At 35.5% G+C, this 13,969-nt stretch overlaps 1 protein-coding gene across 5 annotated transcripts in view; it reads right to left on the reverse strand.

Moving 5' to 3' along the window:
• The window catches only part of ARFIP1 (ADP ribosylation factor interacting protein 1), a 120,155-nt gene that overhangs the window by 40,678 nt on the left and 65,508 nt on the right, over positions 1-13,969 (reverse strand). For all 5 annotated transcript variants that reach the window (XM_032246399.1, XM_032246396.1, XM_032246400.1 and 2 more), the window contains exon 3: positions 4,328-4,436. In XM_032246399.1, the coding sequence (XP_032102290.1) occupies positions 4,328-4,436 (109 nt within the window). The remainder of the gene's footprint in view (positions 1-4,327; positions 4,437-13,969) is intronic.

Below are 13,969 nucleotides of genomic sequence, written 5' to 3' on the forward strand. Positions count from 1 at the left end.
TTGCTACTCTCATATATGAAGGAAAAGCTCTTCAAGTAAAAATTCAAAGGTATGTAAGGGATATTAAAACATGCTTTCATATCTCTTATAAGAAATATGAATGAATTATATATAGCCTTCACAGGAATTGTAGCCAAAAATTTTCAAATCATAAATCAAATGTCACATAGTGTATCTCATTGCTATTCATCATGTGGATGTAGGGGACCTTCATCAATTTACCTGGATGCTTGTTAGAAATGCAAAATCTCAGTCCCTGCCCCATACCTACTGAACCCAAACCTGCATTTTCATAAGAATTCCCAGTTGATTTGTATGTACTTTGAAATTTGAGAGGTGCTGATGTAGAGTATTTTAGGACATTATAAGAATTACTTTTGGAGCTTTTAAAACATACCTGGGATACTCCACAAGATCTACTGATTATCAGTGAAATAGGCATGTATTGTTTTGCAAAAGCAAAATTCTCAGTTTAACTGAGAATATTTTAATGTCTATAATGTACTTCGATTTCAATTACACTCATCCTCATTTCTCTGGAAAAAATATAATGCATCAAGTTCATAATTAAATTTTCTAATAAGAAAGAATCATCTACTTTCTTTACTTACTATTAGTAATAATTAGTCCTATCCCATATGTACTAAATTCTGATGTAGAAGCAGTCACCAGTTCTAACAGTGTAAAATATACCCTAATTTGGACTAGATCTCACATTAAAATTCAAACATGAAATAGGCCTAAAAAGGCTGTTGTTAACTTTCAAAGTGAGAGATATTTGTCTCTTTAAATCTGTTAAATTATAAAATTTAAAACCAGAAGGGATGATGGAAATCAACTAGTCTAAACTCTCACATTAAACTGTAAGATAAATGATAAAACTCAGAGGTTAAAATAGTTTCTTATTAAGAGACTCAGATGTTCTGAACACCATAATATCTCCATTATTAAATTCAACACAGAAATCACTAGTCTACATGTTACTTGCTAAGTTGGAAGGCATTTTAATAGGTTATCCAGTCCAATTACCATTTTAAATAAAGACTGTATCTCTACTGTCCAAGGAATAGGGATTCTAAAATAAGAAAGTATAAAATAAAAGACGACTACTGAACTTCCATGTCTTGACCCCAGAAACAGAGCTCTATTGTTCTAGTTATTACGGTTTATTAATCTTGTTTAAGAAATAATACCATGGTATTACATGATCATGATGTGTATAATATATATAACAAATGATATGTAACTTTCCAAAGTAAAATAGCAAATGATGTAGTGTGGATATAACTGGGACTTCAGCTTTTTTGATTTACGTTCAAAGGTAATTATCCCATCTCTGTTATCTTTAATATTTTAACCCTTTAAACAATTGTTACTAAAATCATTCACTAATACCAAATAAAAAATAACTCTTAATAATACAGGATCTTGCTAATTGACTAAATTTGGGGAATCAGATCTATTTCATCTCAACAACAAAAATCTAAGAAGACGAATACATATGTGATACCTCCTTTAAAACAAAACCCTGGTACCAAGTACACTTTACTCTTATGAGCTTTGATTTATTCATGATTTCCACTATTACTGATTCTGCAACATCTTTGGTGTTAGGCAGGTTTCAATATTTGTTGTTTTTAAGCTGAATTTAAGTGTAACTTCTAAATTTGCTCCAGAAAGATAAAGTAGATGGTTAATACTCTTCTTATTAACGGTTTAAGTAATAAAAAGTCATATTTATCATTTAGTCATCTCTCCAGAAAGCCAACACAGCCCTAATTCCTTTAACATTTTTTCCGTAAGGCCTATTTGCCAAATTGTTATCGTTGTATGCTGTTCTCATGTTCATTCCAATTTATTTACATATATCTTAAAACAACCACAACTTTCCAACAAATGCTCAACTAATTTAAGTATAGCAGCAGAATGATTATCTTCTTAATATCCTAATCAGCAATACAGTTTGGATTTTAAAATGTTTTATAGACTCAGTTCAGAGAGACATATATTACTGCCATTATCATGAAATATATTTTCTTATTCCAGTTGGAAGGATTAGGATGTATCTATAAGCAAGTGAAATTGATGGGCATTTTAATGCTCATGTATATCAGTTTATAATGGCCAATTGATTTCAATTATTGTAAAATACCATTTCACTTAAAAGGAAAATGTCAGCTAAATAATTTCATTTAAAATATCTTAATAATAAAATTAGTTTTTTATTCTATGTTAACATTTAAATTTTAGAATTGGTGATTAGTTGAAAAATGGTGCCAAATTATGCAAAGTAAGCCTTATATTTCTAAACACTCATAGTTTTAGATACTCAGTGAGCCCTTCCAAATTCAGAGTTATCCCTGATATAAGAATGCCATGATGCTTCTGAATGATCACTAAGACACTGATGTGACTGCTCCCTTTATTTTTCTAAACATAAGAATGAAAAGAGAAAAAAAATGATGTCAGTAGAAAGTCCATTCATTTCACAGCCTAAAATAGAGGATATTATACTGGATTATCCTAAATGTCTATTTCCAGGACCCACATAGCAAAGAATATACTTCAAAATATAAATTGTTCTTTGAAAAAAGTATTGGCCAATTATACAATAAAAAATAAAGAATACTAATATCTGCAAGAGGGCTATGGTTTACAAAGGCATGGATATAACTTTCTTCATTTTGTAAAACTATAATGCAGTATTAGAATTAATATACTTAATTGAACAAATTGAACATATAACTATAGCTGTTGGTTTACAGCGCCGTCCGAAAATCTATTTCCCACATCCAAATGTTTACATGGCTTTACTTTCACTTGAGTAAAAAAAGTTTAAAAAAGTTATTACAAGTAAAAGCATTAAGAAAGGAGGCACTATTTTCCTATTAAAAACAGACATACATGAGATGTGTGCAGAAAGAGTTAACATAGCAGATCTAACTGCCTATCCTTAGAAAGGCTGGCATGCAGGAACTTGAATTTTGGGAGGATTCCCTCCATCGCCAGAATGATTACGAGTGCCTCACTGTGCTTAAGCGGTTTACCTGCAATGTGGTTTATGCTGCTTACCTGCTTTCCTTCTGGAAGTCTAGAATCTTGGTATGTAACAGACAGAGAAACCTATGTGATCAGCCCCCAGTAAAAATCCCAAGCATGGAATTTCTAAATGAGCTTCCCCAGTTAGCAAATTTCACATACGTTGTCAGTCTCACTGCTGGAGGAATTAAGCAATTGCTGTGTAATTAAGCTGGAAGAAGACGCTTGGAAGCTTATGCTTAGTTTTCCTCAGACTTAGTCTATACACCTTTTGCCTTAACTGACTGTGCTTGCTACTCTCATTATGATAAATCATAGCTATGAGTGTCACTGTGCAAGTCCTGTGAGATCTCCTAGCAAATTTCTGATTTGGTTAAAGGAACGCTTAAAGAATATTAATTTGGCAGACATGTAAGAACAGCTTGGAAGAGTCAGAAATTGAGGCAAGATCAATCATAAGATATCACTATATCTCAGGTATTCAACAGCTACAGTTTAGAATAGAGAAGTGGCCAAAATAATGGAGAGAAGGACACTGCATGTTCTCACTTATAGGCGGGTGCTGAACAATGAGAACACACGGACACAGAGAAGGGAGCATCACACACTGAGGTCTGTTGGGACAGGACTAGGGGAGGGACAGTGGTGGTAGGGAGTTGGAGAGGGATAACATGGGGAGAAATGCCAGATATAGGTGATGGGGATGGAGGCAGCAAACCACATTGCCATGTATGTACCCATGCAACAATCCTGCATATGCTTCACATGTACCCCAGAACCTAAAAGGCAATAAAATACATATTTAAAAAAATGGAGAGAAGGGATGAAATTTAGGAATAATTAAGAGTAATTAAAATACAAACTTTTAATGAGTGTGGTCCTGGAAACCTCCTACATAACATGTAAAAAGTTCATTTTTCTATTTGCTTTCAAATAAGGTATATGTATTTATAAAAATCAACACTGATTTATAGTTATAAATTTCATGGTTACAAGTTAAAATCTACATTTATATTTCTGATATAATTTTTGTTTTTATTTCAGTTTTTACAACCAAATCTTAAATAATCACCAGTGATATTATGCACATTGATCTGTTTATGTAAAGAAGAAGATTAAAATAATTCCTGTATTACTTAAATTTAAGAGTAAAAGGATTATGTTTATAATCAATGTTTTATCACAGAATGAAAGGGCTTCATTCTTGTGCTTTATTAATAAAGGTAGCATTTGGTGAATTTCTCCCATCCTCCATCCCAGCCATCTTTACAAATACATGGGCTCCTACCTTGAAAGGCTCCTGCTTCAACAACTCCCTCTTTGCTACTGTCAAAGCCATGAGATGTAATTTGGGTTTCTGAGAGTCCAAGTCCAGATGGTAATGAATGCTTCAAATCCTTAGCAAGATTTAAATAAAAGAAAAAAATTTTGTAAAAAATCCCACATCATATAATGGTTCAGGATAACTGTATCCTTTTAATCACATCTTAAACTATTTTTCTCTCTGCTATGCAGTGTTCCCTTATGCTGCCATTGCATGCTATAATGATGTATAATCAGCAGCAAATACAGCAAGATTTGTATTAAGTGGTATTGTGTACATCACATACAATACACTTTCATCATTCTGTAACCAAGTAGCACGCAGATAATAAAATTCAAAGTAAAAATTTTAATCTTACTGATACATCAGGAAAATTATTTTAATGAACAAAATTAAGATCATTAAATTGCCATGTCTAATACGTAAAAGTTGACTGGCATCTAATATAATCATGATGAGCCTGGAGAATGCTCAGTATAAACAAATCATTCACTTGCCATGTTAATTTCTCTTCCATTTCAACAGGGCTTCTCTGACTTCAATCAGGGTGTAGTAAACAAATCTGTATTTGGATTTACATTGCACAATGATAATAGTTAACCTAACTGCAAATTAGCTTATAACAGAATCTTACTGTAATAAAAATAACATTTAATACTGAGTCTTAAGAGCTTAAAAAATATAGAAAGTCAAAAAGCACAATTTTTTTTTTTAAGGCACAATCCTACTTAAGTATATTCTAATATATTTTTTTTTCCAGAACCTTGTAAATTAAATCTCAGGGCTTAGTAATAATTAGGCAAAAAGGCCAAGTAAAACTGTAAAATCAACAAGAAGTAAAGCTGAGGCTACAGTCTGCTGGCTTCACGCGATTCAACAATATATTATTAATAATGCAAACTTAAATCTGGCCTATCCACATGACTAGAACTTCAGAAAAATCAAACTGAAATGAGGTAAGGCATTACATCTAAAATAAAATCACTTTACTGTTTATTAAATTTTCATGAGAATTTCAGGGCTATGACAAGTTATAAGTAAATGCAGCCAGTAAGCTAAATTTTTAGACTGATCACAGTTTAAGATAGCAGATTTTAGATCATAAACATATATAACTAGTGTTATATATTTTTTCTAATCCATTACGCCTTTTCTTGATATAATGGTAAAGTACAGAGTCTATAGCAGGGGGTCCAGGATATTTCTCCAGAGACGGAGTTATACTTTTTTATTTACCTAGGTCAAGACATGAACATCTTAATTAGTAGGTGAAGGCAATATGCAATCAAAGAGGAAAGTATGTAACAATTTATAATTTAGTTAAGAATTCAGAAGTGAGAATGATCAGTGTGCCTCAAACAGAAGAAAAGGCTTAATGGAAGAGATGGATTCTAAGCTGCATCAATGACCAACATGAATGATATGGAATGCTGGAAGGATGGAATAGGGTGAGGAAGGGTTCATCTTCAACCTAGTAGAAAAACTTTGTGGGGAAGGGGTGGGTAGGACTGAGCAGTCATCACCATGTTATTGGGATGGCATGGAGGCCAACAACTAGGCTCCCATGGCCAACGTCTCTAAAGGTCTATGTTGAGAGATAGAAATAAATGAGTTAGAAACTTTTGAGTAACAAGTTTACTTGATTTGGTTAAAGGATTATTTAAAAAGTATTAATATGGCAAACATGTAAGAACAGCTTGGAAGAATTAGAAACTGAGGCAACATCAATCATAAGATATTACTTAGAATATACTTAACTGTATCTCAAGTATTCAATGGCTACAGTTTAAGATAGGGAGGTGGCCAAAAGAATGGAGAGAAGGGATGAAATTTAGGAATAATTAAGAGTAATTACAATATAAACTTTTAATAAAAATTCAAGGTATGGCCATATGTCAGTACAATAAGGTGGGATAGCTAAGATAATTTATACTACTGAAATAAGAAGCCCTTTCAGAAGCTAATTTCCATAATCATGAACCAAAATGCAAAGGGATTATTAAATCACTAGCCAAGATGATTTGATCTCAAACAATTATATCTACTCTGCTAATGAAGTAAAAATAGTGTAGGGGCAAGTTAAGTGACATTTATGTTGTATAATATAACTTAAACACACTATTTTGGAATGTTTGCTTAAGAAGTTTCCATGTGGATTCTAATGTTCTCCTAAATGTACTCTTTAATTGTACTTGATGTTTTTCTTGACCAATGTATAAGTAATCTTCAATTTTCTTTTCTTCCTAAAGTTTTTCACTATTTTCAATGTGGAACTTATTAAATGGCACAATTCTGTAGAAATACAGTAAGGATGACTAGGTTCATCATCCCTATACTACTGAGAAAAGGTATATGCTATAAATATACCTTTTATATGAAAATAGATAGCTATACAAAATTGAAACAAAACAGTTCCTAAAGACGAACAGAATCTTCTAGGTGCTAGGCCATGGAGTCATGCTTTTCTCTACTTTGTATCATCTCTGTAGGAATCTCTGGGACTATACTATGATTAGGTACCCAGGTCCAGAGCATGCTGAATCTCTATCACTAAAATTCTTTAGTTAACCATGAACATTTATCAGAATACATGATTTTAAATTAAATTCATAGGAATTAATATAATTTCCATTCTGAAATGTCCAGGTTTACATTGCTTAAAACTACTCTTAGATATTTTTACTACAGCATTTTAAAAACTGAAGTATAAAAAAGCCAATTTGGCTCAATTCAATTAAAAATAGTTCTTAAAATTCCTTCCAGATCCTAACATCTAAGAATGAAGAAACAAATACCCATATACCAACTTCCTGCTGTTAATAAAACATTTGTGTCTATTAAATCTAAATCTAAAAATATACCTTGTCATAAGTATCTTTGCTTAGTTTTAGCCATTTTAGTTTTACACATTCAATCTTAAATCTCCAATTTTGCAGCTTGGTTTCCTTTTTCTAGTTAAACAAGTATCTGTCCAGTTACTAATTTGTTATTGGAAATAAATTAAATGGAGGGGACTGTGTCTGGGAATGGCTCCTTTACCCTGTAGTTCTCGACCCTGGGATTTCATCACACTGTCAGTGAGATGTGTGTAAAGTGATTTGTAACTAATAGTTGAAAGCAAAACATGTATCAACTTCAGTGTGTAAAGTATTTATATTACAGTATGCTCAAGATAATCTCTATGACTTACTCTTTCATTGCATTTCAGTATGCTTTAAGGACTGAGAGATACAGGGTGAAGTTTCAGAAAGCAAACAAAATTGTTTACCACTTTGGATATCAGTGAAAATGTCTGAGAATTGGTTCTGGTTTCAGATGCATCTATTATTTCAAAAAATAATAATTAGCAACCATTTGATGGGGCAGTTTGATGTAATGGATGCAATGTGAGCTCTGAAGTTAGGTGAGATAAACCTGAGTTTGAATCCTGGCTCCAGTCACTTAATGGCTCTATAACCCCAGGCAAGTAGTCTGAATTGCTGAGGTTCTTGACTGTAAAATGATAATGTTAAAGGATAATAATTCTTACCTCAAAGACAACATACAAAAAGTATACTAAAACATCTGATACTTCAAGTATTAATGTCTTTCTCCTTCATCCCAATTTTTAAACAGAACTCTTCTGGAGACTAGAAATTGGAATGATGAAAAATTATTTTCTTATATTTAAAACTGACCATTACATGTAAGAATGTGTTTTCAGATCACTTAGGATGAATGATTTTTATTTTTTGAGTGACAAAGTCATGAAATTATAAGCATTCTCATCCTTAGTATTATGTTTACAATGCCATCTTAATTATATTAGAGCATGCCCATATGTGACACTAACCATATAATTTAACTTCTGATATCCAGTGACTTTAAACAGAGCAACTAGACAGAAGTTACAAGTCCAAGAGATCTGTTTTAAAATGTACACAACAATACCTTCAGTTGAAATAGAGTTTCTGAGTATGGAGGGAGAGACCAAAAAATGTGGGAAAAAAGACATGCTTTAAAGGGAAGGTGATGAGTTTGTTACTAAAAGTAAGGAATATACAGAGAACAAACCAAAAAAAACCGGACGGAAAACCCAGCTGGAAGATCATTAAAAATAAGTACTTTCAGTAGTGATAGGAATGTTTTCATAAACCAAGAAATGCTGCTAACGAGAGTTTGAAAGGTAAGCTAGTCTTTGAAACAGTCATTGGAACACTTGCGAAAATTCTCAAAAGACAAGCTTGGGTATTCTGAAGAACATCACTCTATATTCAATAAGTGAGGCATCTGAGGAATTCTAGACCCCAAGAATTATGATTGGTTACCTATTGTACATCAAATCCGAATCAAACTCTTTCTTTCAAAGGGATAAACTGGTCAGGCATGGTGGCTCACACCCATAATCCCAGCACTTCGGGAGGCCGAGACGAAAGGATTTGAGCTCAGGAATTTGAGACCGGCTTAGGCAACATGGCAAAACCCCAACTCTAAAAAAATACAAAAATGCAGCTGGGCATGGTGACATGCATCTGTAGTCCCAGCTACTTGGGAGGCTGAGGTGGAAGGATGGCTTGAGCCCAAAAGACAGAGGTTGCAGTGAGCCAATTTGTGGGACTGCCCTACAGACCGGGCAGCAGAATAAGACCTTGCCTCAAAACAAAAAACAAAAAAACCCACACATACAAAAGAGAGATAAACTAGTAAGTCTCTTATATAGGAAAAGAAAAATATTGGTCTTGGGTCTCAAATGAGTTCTCAAAACATTAGATTTCCAACTAAAAGTCTTTTTTACCATCTGGTTTGAATAAGAGGTTTGGATCAGAGATTCACAGGGCCTGCTCCTTTAAAGACAACATATAACACAGCAATCCAGCCGGGTGTTGGTGGCTCACGCCTGTAATCCTAGCACTTTGGGAGGCCAAGGTGGGTGGATCACCTGAGGTCAGGAGTTCAAGAACATAGCAATCCCCTCCAACACGGACAAACGAACTCCCTATTCCCCTTACCTGTTCTATTTTTCTCATAGCAATGGCCACTAAGTGATATATTATGTGTATATTTATTTTTGTCTCCCCTCACTATACTATAACCTTCATGAGAACAGGGTTGTTGCCTATTTTGTTTACTGCTATATACGCAGCACCTGAAATAGTACCTGAGAAATGGCAGGTATCAAATAAATATTTGTTGAATAAATAATGAATGTTGAATGAACTAAAGGATTTATGATTCAATGCCACATAGATTAAGAAGCTGCAATAATAATGGGTTTATTTTGAAATATAACTTAATGCATATTTGTTTATTCTTACTACATTAGATTTTTTGGGCAGAGAAAGAGATAAGGTACACTCCTTGCCATCTCACTGGAGACAAGATATATACTAACTAACATAAAAGTTGAATGTGATACCAAAGTAAAGACACTAAGTATCAGAGGAATTCAGAATAGACTAAGTCCATAAAAAACAAATAGGAAAGAAGAAAACACCGCCTGAGCTATGAAATATAAATTATTTATTTACTTATTTTATTTTATTTATTTTACTTTTTTGAGACAAGGTCTGGCTCTATCGCCCAGGCTGGAGTGTAGTGGTGCAATCTGGGCTCACTGTAACCTTCGCCTCCTAAGCTCAAGCCATCCTCCCACCTCAGCACCCCGAGTAGCTTACAGACACGCACCGCCATGTCCCATTAATTTTTGTATTTTTAGTATAGACAGGGTTTTGCCATGTTACCCTGGTTGGTCTCAAACTCATGAACTCAAGGCATCCGCCAGTCTCAGCCTCCCAAAGTGCTGGAATTACAGGCGTGACCCAACATGCCTGGCTTATTTACTACTTATTTATTGAATCAATATCTAATGACCACCAACTTCATGACAGCCACTGCTCTAGACACTACGGTCACGGAAGTGAAGGAAAAACAAATAAGGTCCCTACTCACTTCGATTCATGTTCTAGGTGGGTGGGGAAATAGGAAGGGAGGAGATTGCTAGTAAACAAACAGGTGGTATTAAGTCCTGTAATTAAGTAATATACAAGTAGATAAGTTTTTGTTTTTAAAGATATGATAAGAGTGATAGAGAGTGACAGGCAACTTCAGATGCAGTATTCAGGGAAGGTATCTCTGAGGAGGTAAATTGTGAACAGAGGCCTAAACAAAGTGAGGGCGTAAGCTGTGTTGTTGAGGGACTAAGCTGTGCTGTTGACGAACTGGGGTTATTTTTTTTTTCCTTCTTTTTTTAAATTTTCCATTAAACTGCATAGGGAGGGACTCATGTTATTTAACTAAACTGTGCTAACTGAAATTAATGTATATTGGAACTATACAAAGCAAGAACTGTGTATATATTATCTCATTTAATCTTGACAAATACTTGAAGTGCTTTCACTCCCATTTTACAGATGAGAAAACTGGGACATAGAAGTATGACATTTTGATATTAACTAGCAATATGGTTAGGAGTAAGCTTCCAGAAACAATATTAACTATAATGTATAGTAAATGTAGATAGCTGCAGGCAATTTAATGGAGATTTAGAATTCATTTTGGCTAGTATTTTAGTTTTCTAAGATTTATTTAAAGAAATAGCTTTAAAAAAGCATTATTTCAGAACCTGCTCAGGTTTAAGCACACTAATAGAAATATGTTCTCAAGCTGCAATATCCAACTGGTACAAAACAGATGAACTGCCTTTATCCCATTCACTCATTTCCTAATACCACTTAAAACCTCCTGTCACAGGACAACACCCTTTTCAGCTACACATTGTTTTGAAGAACACTTAAGAGTCAAAAAGAAAACATTCCTTATACTCAATTTTTATTTACTTCCTATTTTCAAACCAAGACTCCAAGTCTGTTCATTTCACTGAATCAGTGACCTTTAACTTTCTCAGTTAGTTTTTAATATCTAAAATCAATGGTTTCTAGTTTTAAATATCAGTATTCCTTTTATTTACATTGCTAGAAACTTCCCTCTCTGAAAGACAAATATATCACTTACAAAGAAAATGCTGTCAAATCACTGAAATAATCTGTAAACTTTTCAAGTTTGGTCATTAGGTCAATTATTTTTGGAATGGCTTTCCTGCATGTTGCCTTGCTTAAATCTTGACAGCTTTTCAGCAGCTTATGTTTTAGTGAAGATAACAGCTTTCCTTAAGGGAAAAAAGTATCAAAATACCCCTCAAAATACAAGAAATTAAAAAGCCCTAACATTTGAACACAAACAACACACAAATGGCACAGAGCTGTTTTTTTGAAGATTGGTTCAGGAACCCTTGGATACCAAAATACATGGATGCTCAAGTCCCTTACATAAAATGCCTATTTGCCTATATCCTATGTACATCCTCCCTGTATACTTTAAATAATCTATAGATTATTTAAAATACCAAATACACTGTAAATGTCATATAAACAGTTGTTATACTGTATTGTTTTTAAATCTGCATTTTAATTGTATTCTTATTTTTTATTTTATTTCATTTTCCCAAATACTTTCAATGCAGTTGGTTGAATCTGTGGATGTGGACCTGGGATACAGAACCAGGGATAGAGAGCTGACTGTATAGGTCCAGAATAGTTACGTTAGATGTATCCTTGGAACTTTATCAGAAGTAATAATATGCATCTGAATCATTCTCCTGTCATAGAATATTGTGTAAATGTCTGGAAAAGAGATATAATAGTAGTAGTATGTGGGAGGAGGGGAGCTAAATAATGTGTTAAATAGCACATATGATACATAATTCTGATTACCTAGTCAAGCAGTTATAGAGACACCTTTCATCTTGTCACCTATGGCCTCTTAGAAGAGACAACTTAAGAGGGGGCTTCAAGATGGCTGATTAGAAGCATTTTGCACTCCCCTCCTCCACTGAGAAGAACCAAAAGAGTAGGTAATCACACTTCAAATACATCATCCAAGAGAGACCACTGGAATTCAACAGAAAAGTGACAGAAAATATCTGAAGCAAGAAAGGAGAAGGAAGCAAGGCAACCTGCTCTGCCAGAATCAGCTGGGAGGCAAAAAACTTCCCAATATGGGAAAGAGGTAAATGAGACACCCTCAGAAGTCTACATTCCCACTGTGGACTCTTGCAATCCTAGCTACAGGAGAGCCCCAGACCCTCATGGGCCCTGAAACTAACAGGGAGCTGCCAGGAGATTGGGTGATGGCACTGCCCCAGAAAAACAGCTCACTCTGGGTCCCACATGCTCCCTGAGATCTACGCAGCTACAGTAAGGTGCCATTTCAGATCTCTGCTCCCAACAGACTTCACACTGTCCTGAAGTCCAAGAGAAGCATGGGCTGCTGACCTTAGGACTTAGGTGCAAGTGACAGCAGACTACCACATCCAGGGCTGAGGCGCCACAGAGGCACCGGCTACCATAGCAAGGGCTGAGGCATAAGCATTGCAGGGCATGAGATCTGAGTGGCATAGATGTTCCCCATCCACCAGCCTAGGCTGCTGCCAGTCACTAAAGGCAGCACCACCCTCTCCAGTGGAAGGGCAGAAGCATGGCTGTTGCTACCTCCTACCCATGCATTCTGCACCCCACTCCTCACCACAGCTAGCACACCTGTCTGTACACACCATGGGGGGCCTGAGGACAAGCCTACTCAACCTGGCTTCCCCGCCTCCAACAGCTGTGCCAGAACACATAGTCTGGGAGTCAGAGTACTGCCCAGCCCAGTCCACTATGACTGGCACTTGCATTCCTCCAGAGGACCTGAGGTTAGACCTACCCACCTAGCCCCTACCACCTCAGCTGGCACCTACTTGCATGTACTCCCTGAGGGCCTGGAGACTGATCTGTCCAGCCCATTACAGCAACCACCAACACCAGTGCACACTCAGGACCCAGAAGGTGGTCCTGCTACTGCCACTGCCATTGTCCATGCTATGCTGGCTGCCCAGAGGTCCAAGAACCTGCCCACCTGCCTGGCTCACTGCTGCCACTACCGGCATCTGAGTAAGCCACCTGGAGGACCAAAAATCCACCCACCTGGACCCCTAAACACTGGTGCCAGCATACACCACCCTGGGGCGAAAAAACAGCCATGCTCAGCCCACCACTACTACAACTGGGACCCAAAGACTGGGCTATTTGACATCTGAAGCAAAACTTTACCACAGTCTCTACGAATAACTGGACCCTTAAACCACTAAGGAAAATCACAGATACTACTGATACCGTATACAGCCAAAGGAATGATGTAGAGTATACTACTACATGCACCAGAGTCAAAGTCAAAGTGGCCTACTAAACCAACACCATAGATACAACTTCAGGAAAAAGTCCTCCCCTACAAAAGTAAATTCAAACTAATGGAGAAACTGTTACACCAGATATCTATGTCAAAACACAAAAAACATGAACAAGCAAGGAAATATACCTACAAAGGATCACAATGATTCTCTAGCAACATGTCCCAATCAAAGAGAAATTCAGAAAATTTTGGAAAAAGAATTCAAATTACTGATTCTCAAGAAGCTCAATAAGTAAGATACAAGGGAATTCTAAAAAACAATAGAGAGAAATCAGAAAAACAATTCGGGATATGCATGAGAAATTTACCAAAGAGATAAAGATCATAAAAAAGAACCAAACA

This window comes from Sapajus apella, unplaced genomic scaffold (genome assembly GCF_009761245.1).
Source record: "Sapajus apella isolate SASKATOON/1434 unplaced genomic scaffold, GSC_monkey_1.0 scaffold61, whole genome shotgun sequence".
Taxonomy (NCBI): domain Eukaryota; kingdom Metazoa; phylum Chordata; class Mammalia; order Primates; family Cebidae; genus Sapajus; species Sapajus apella.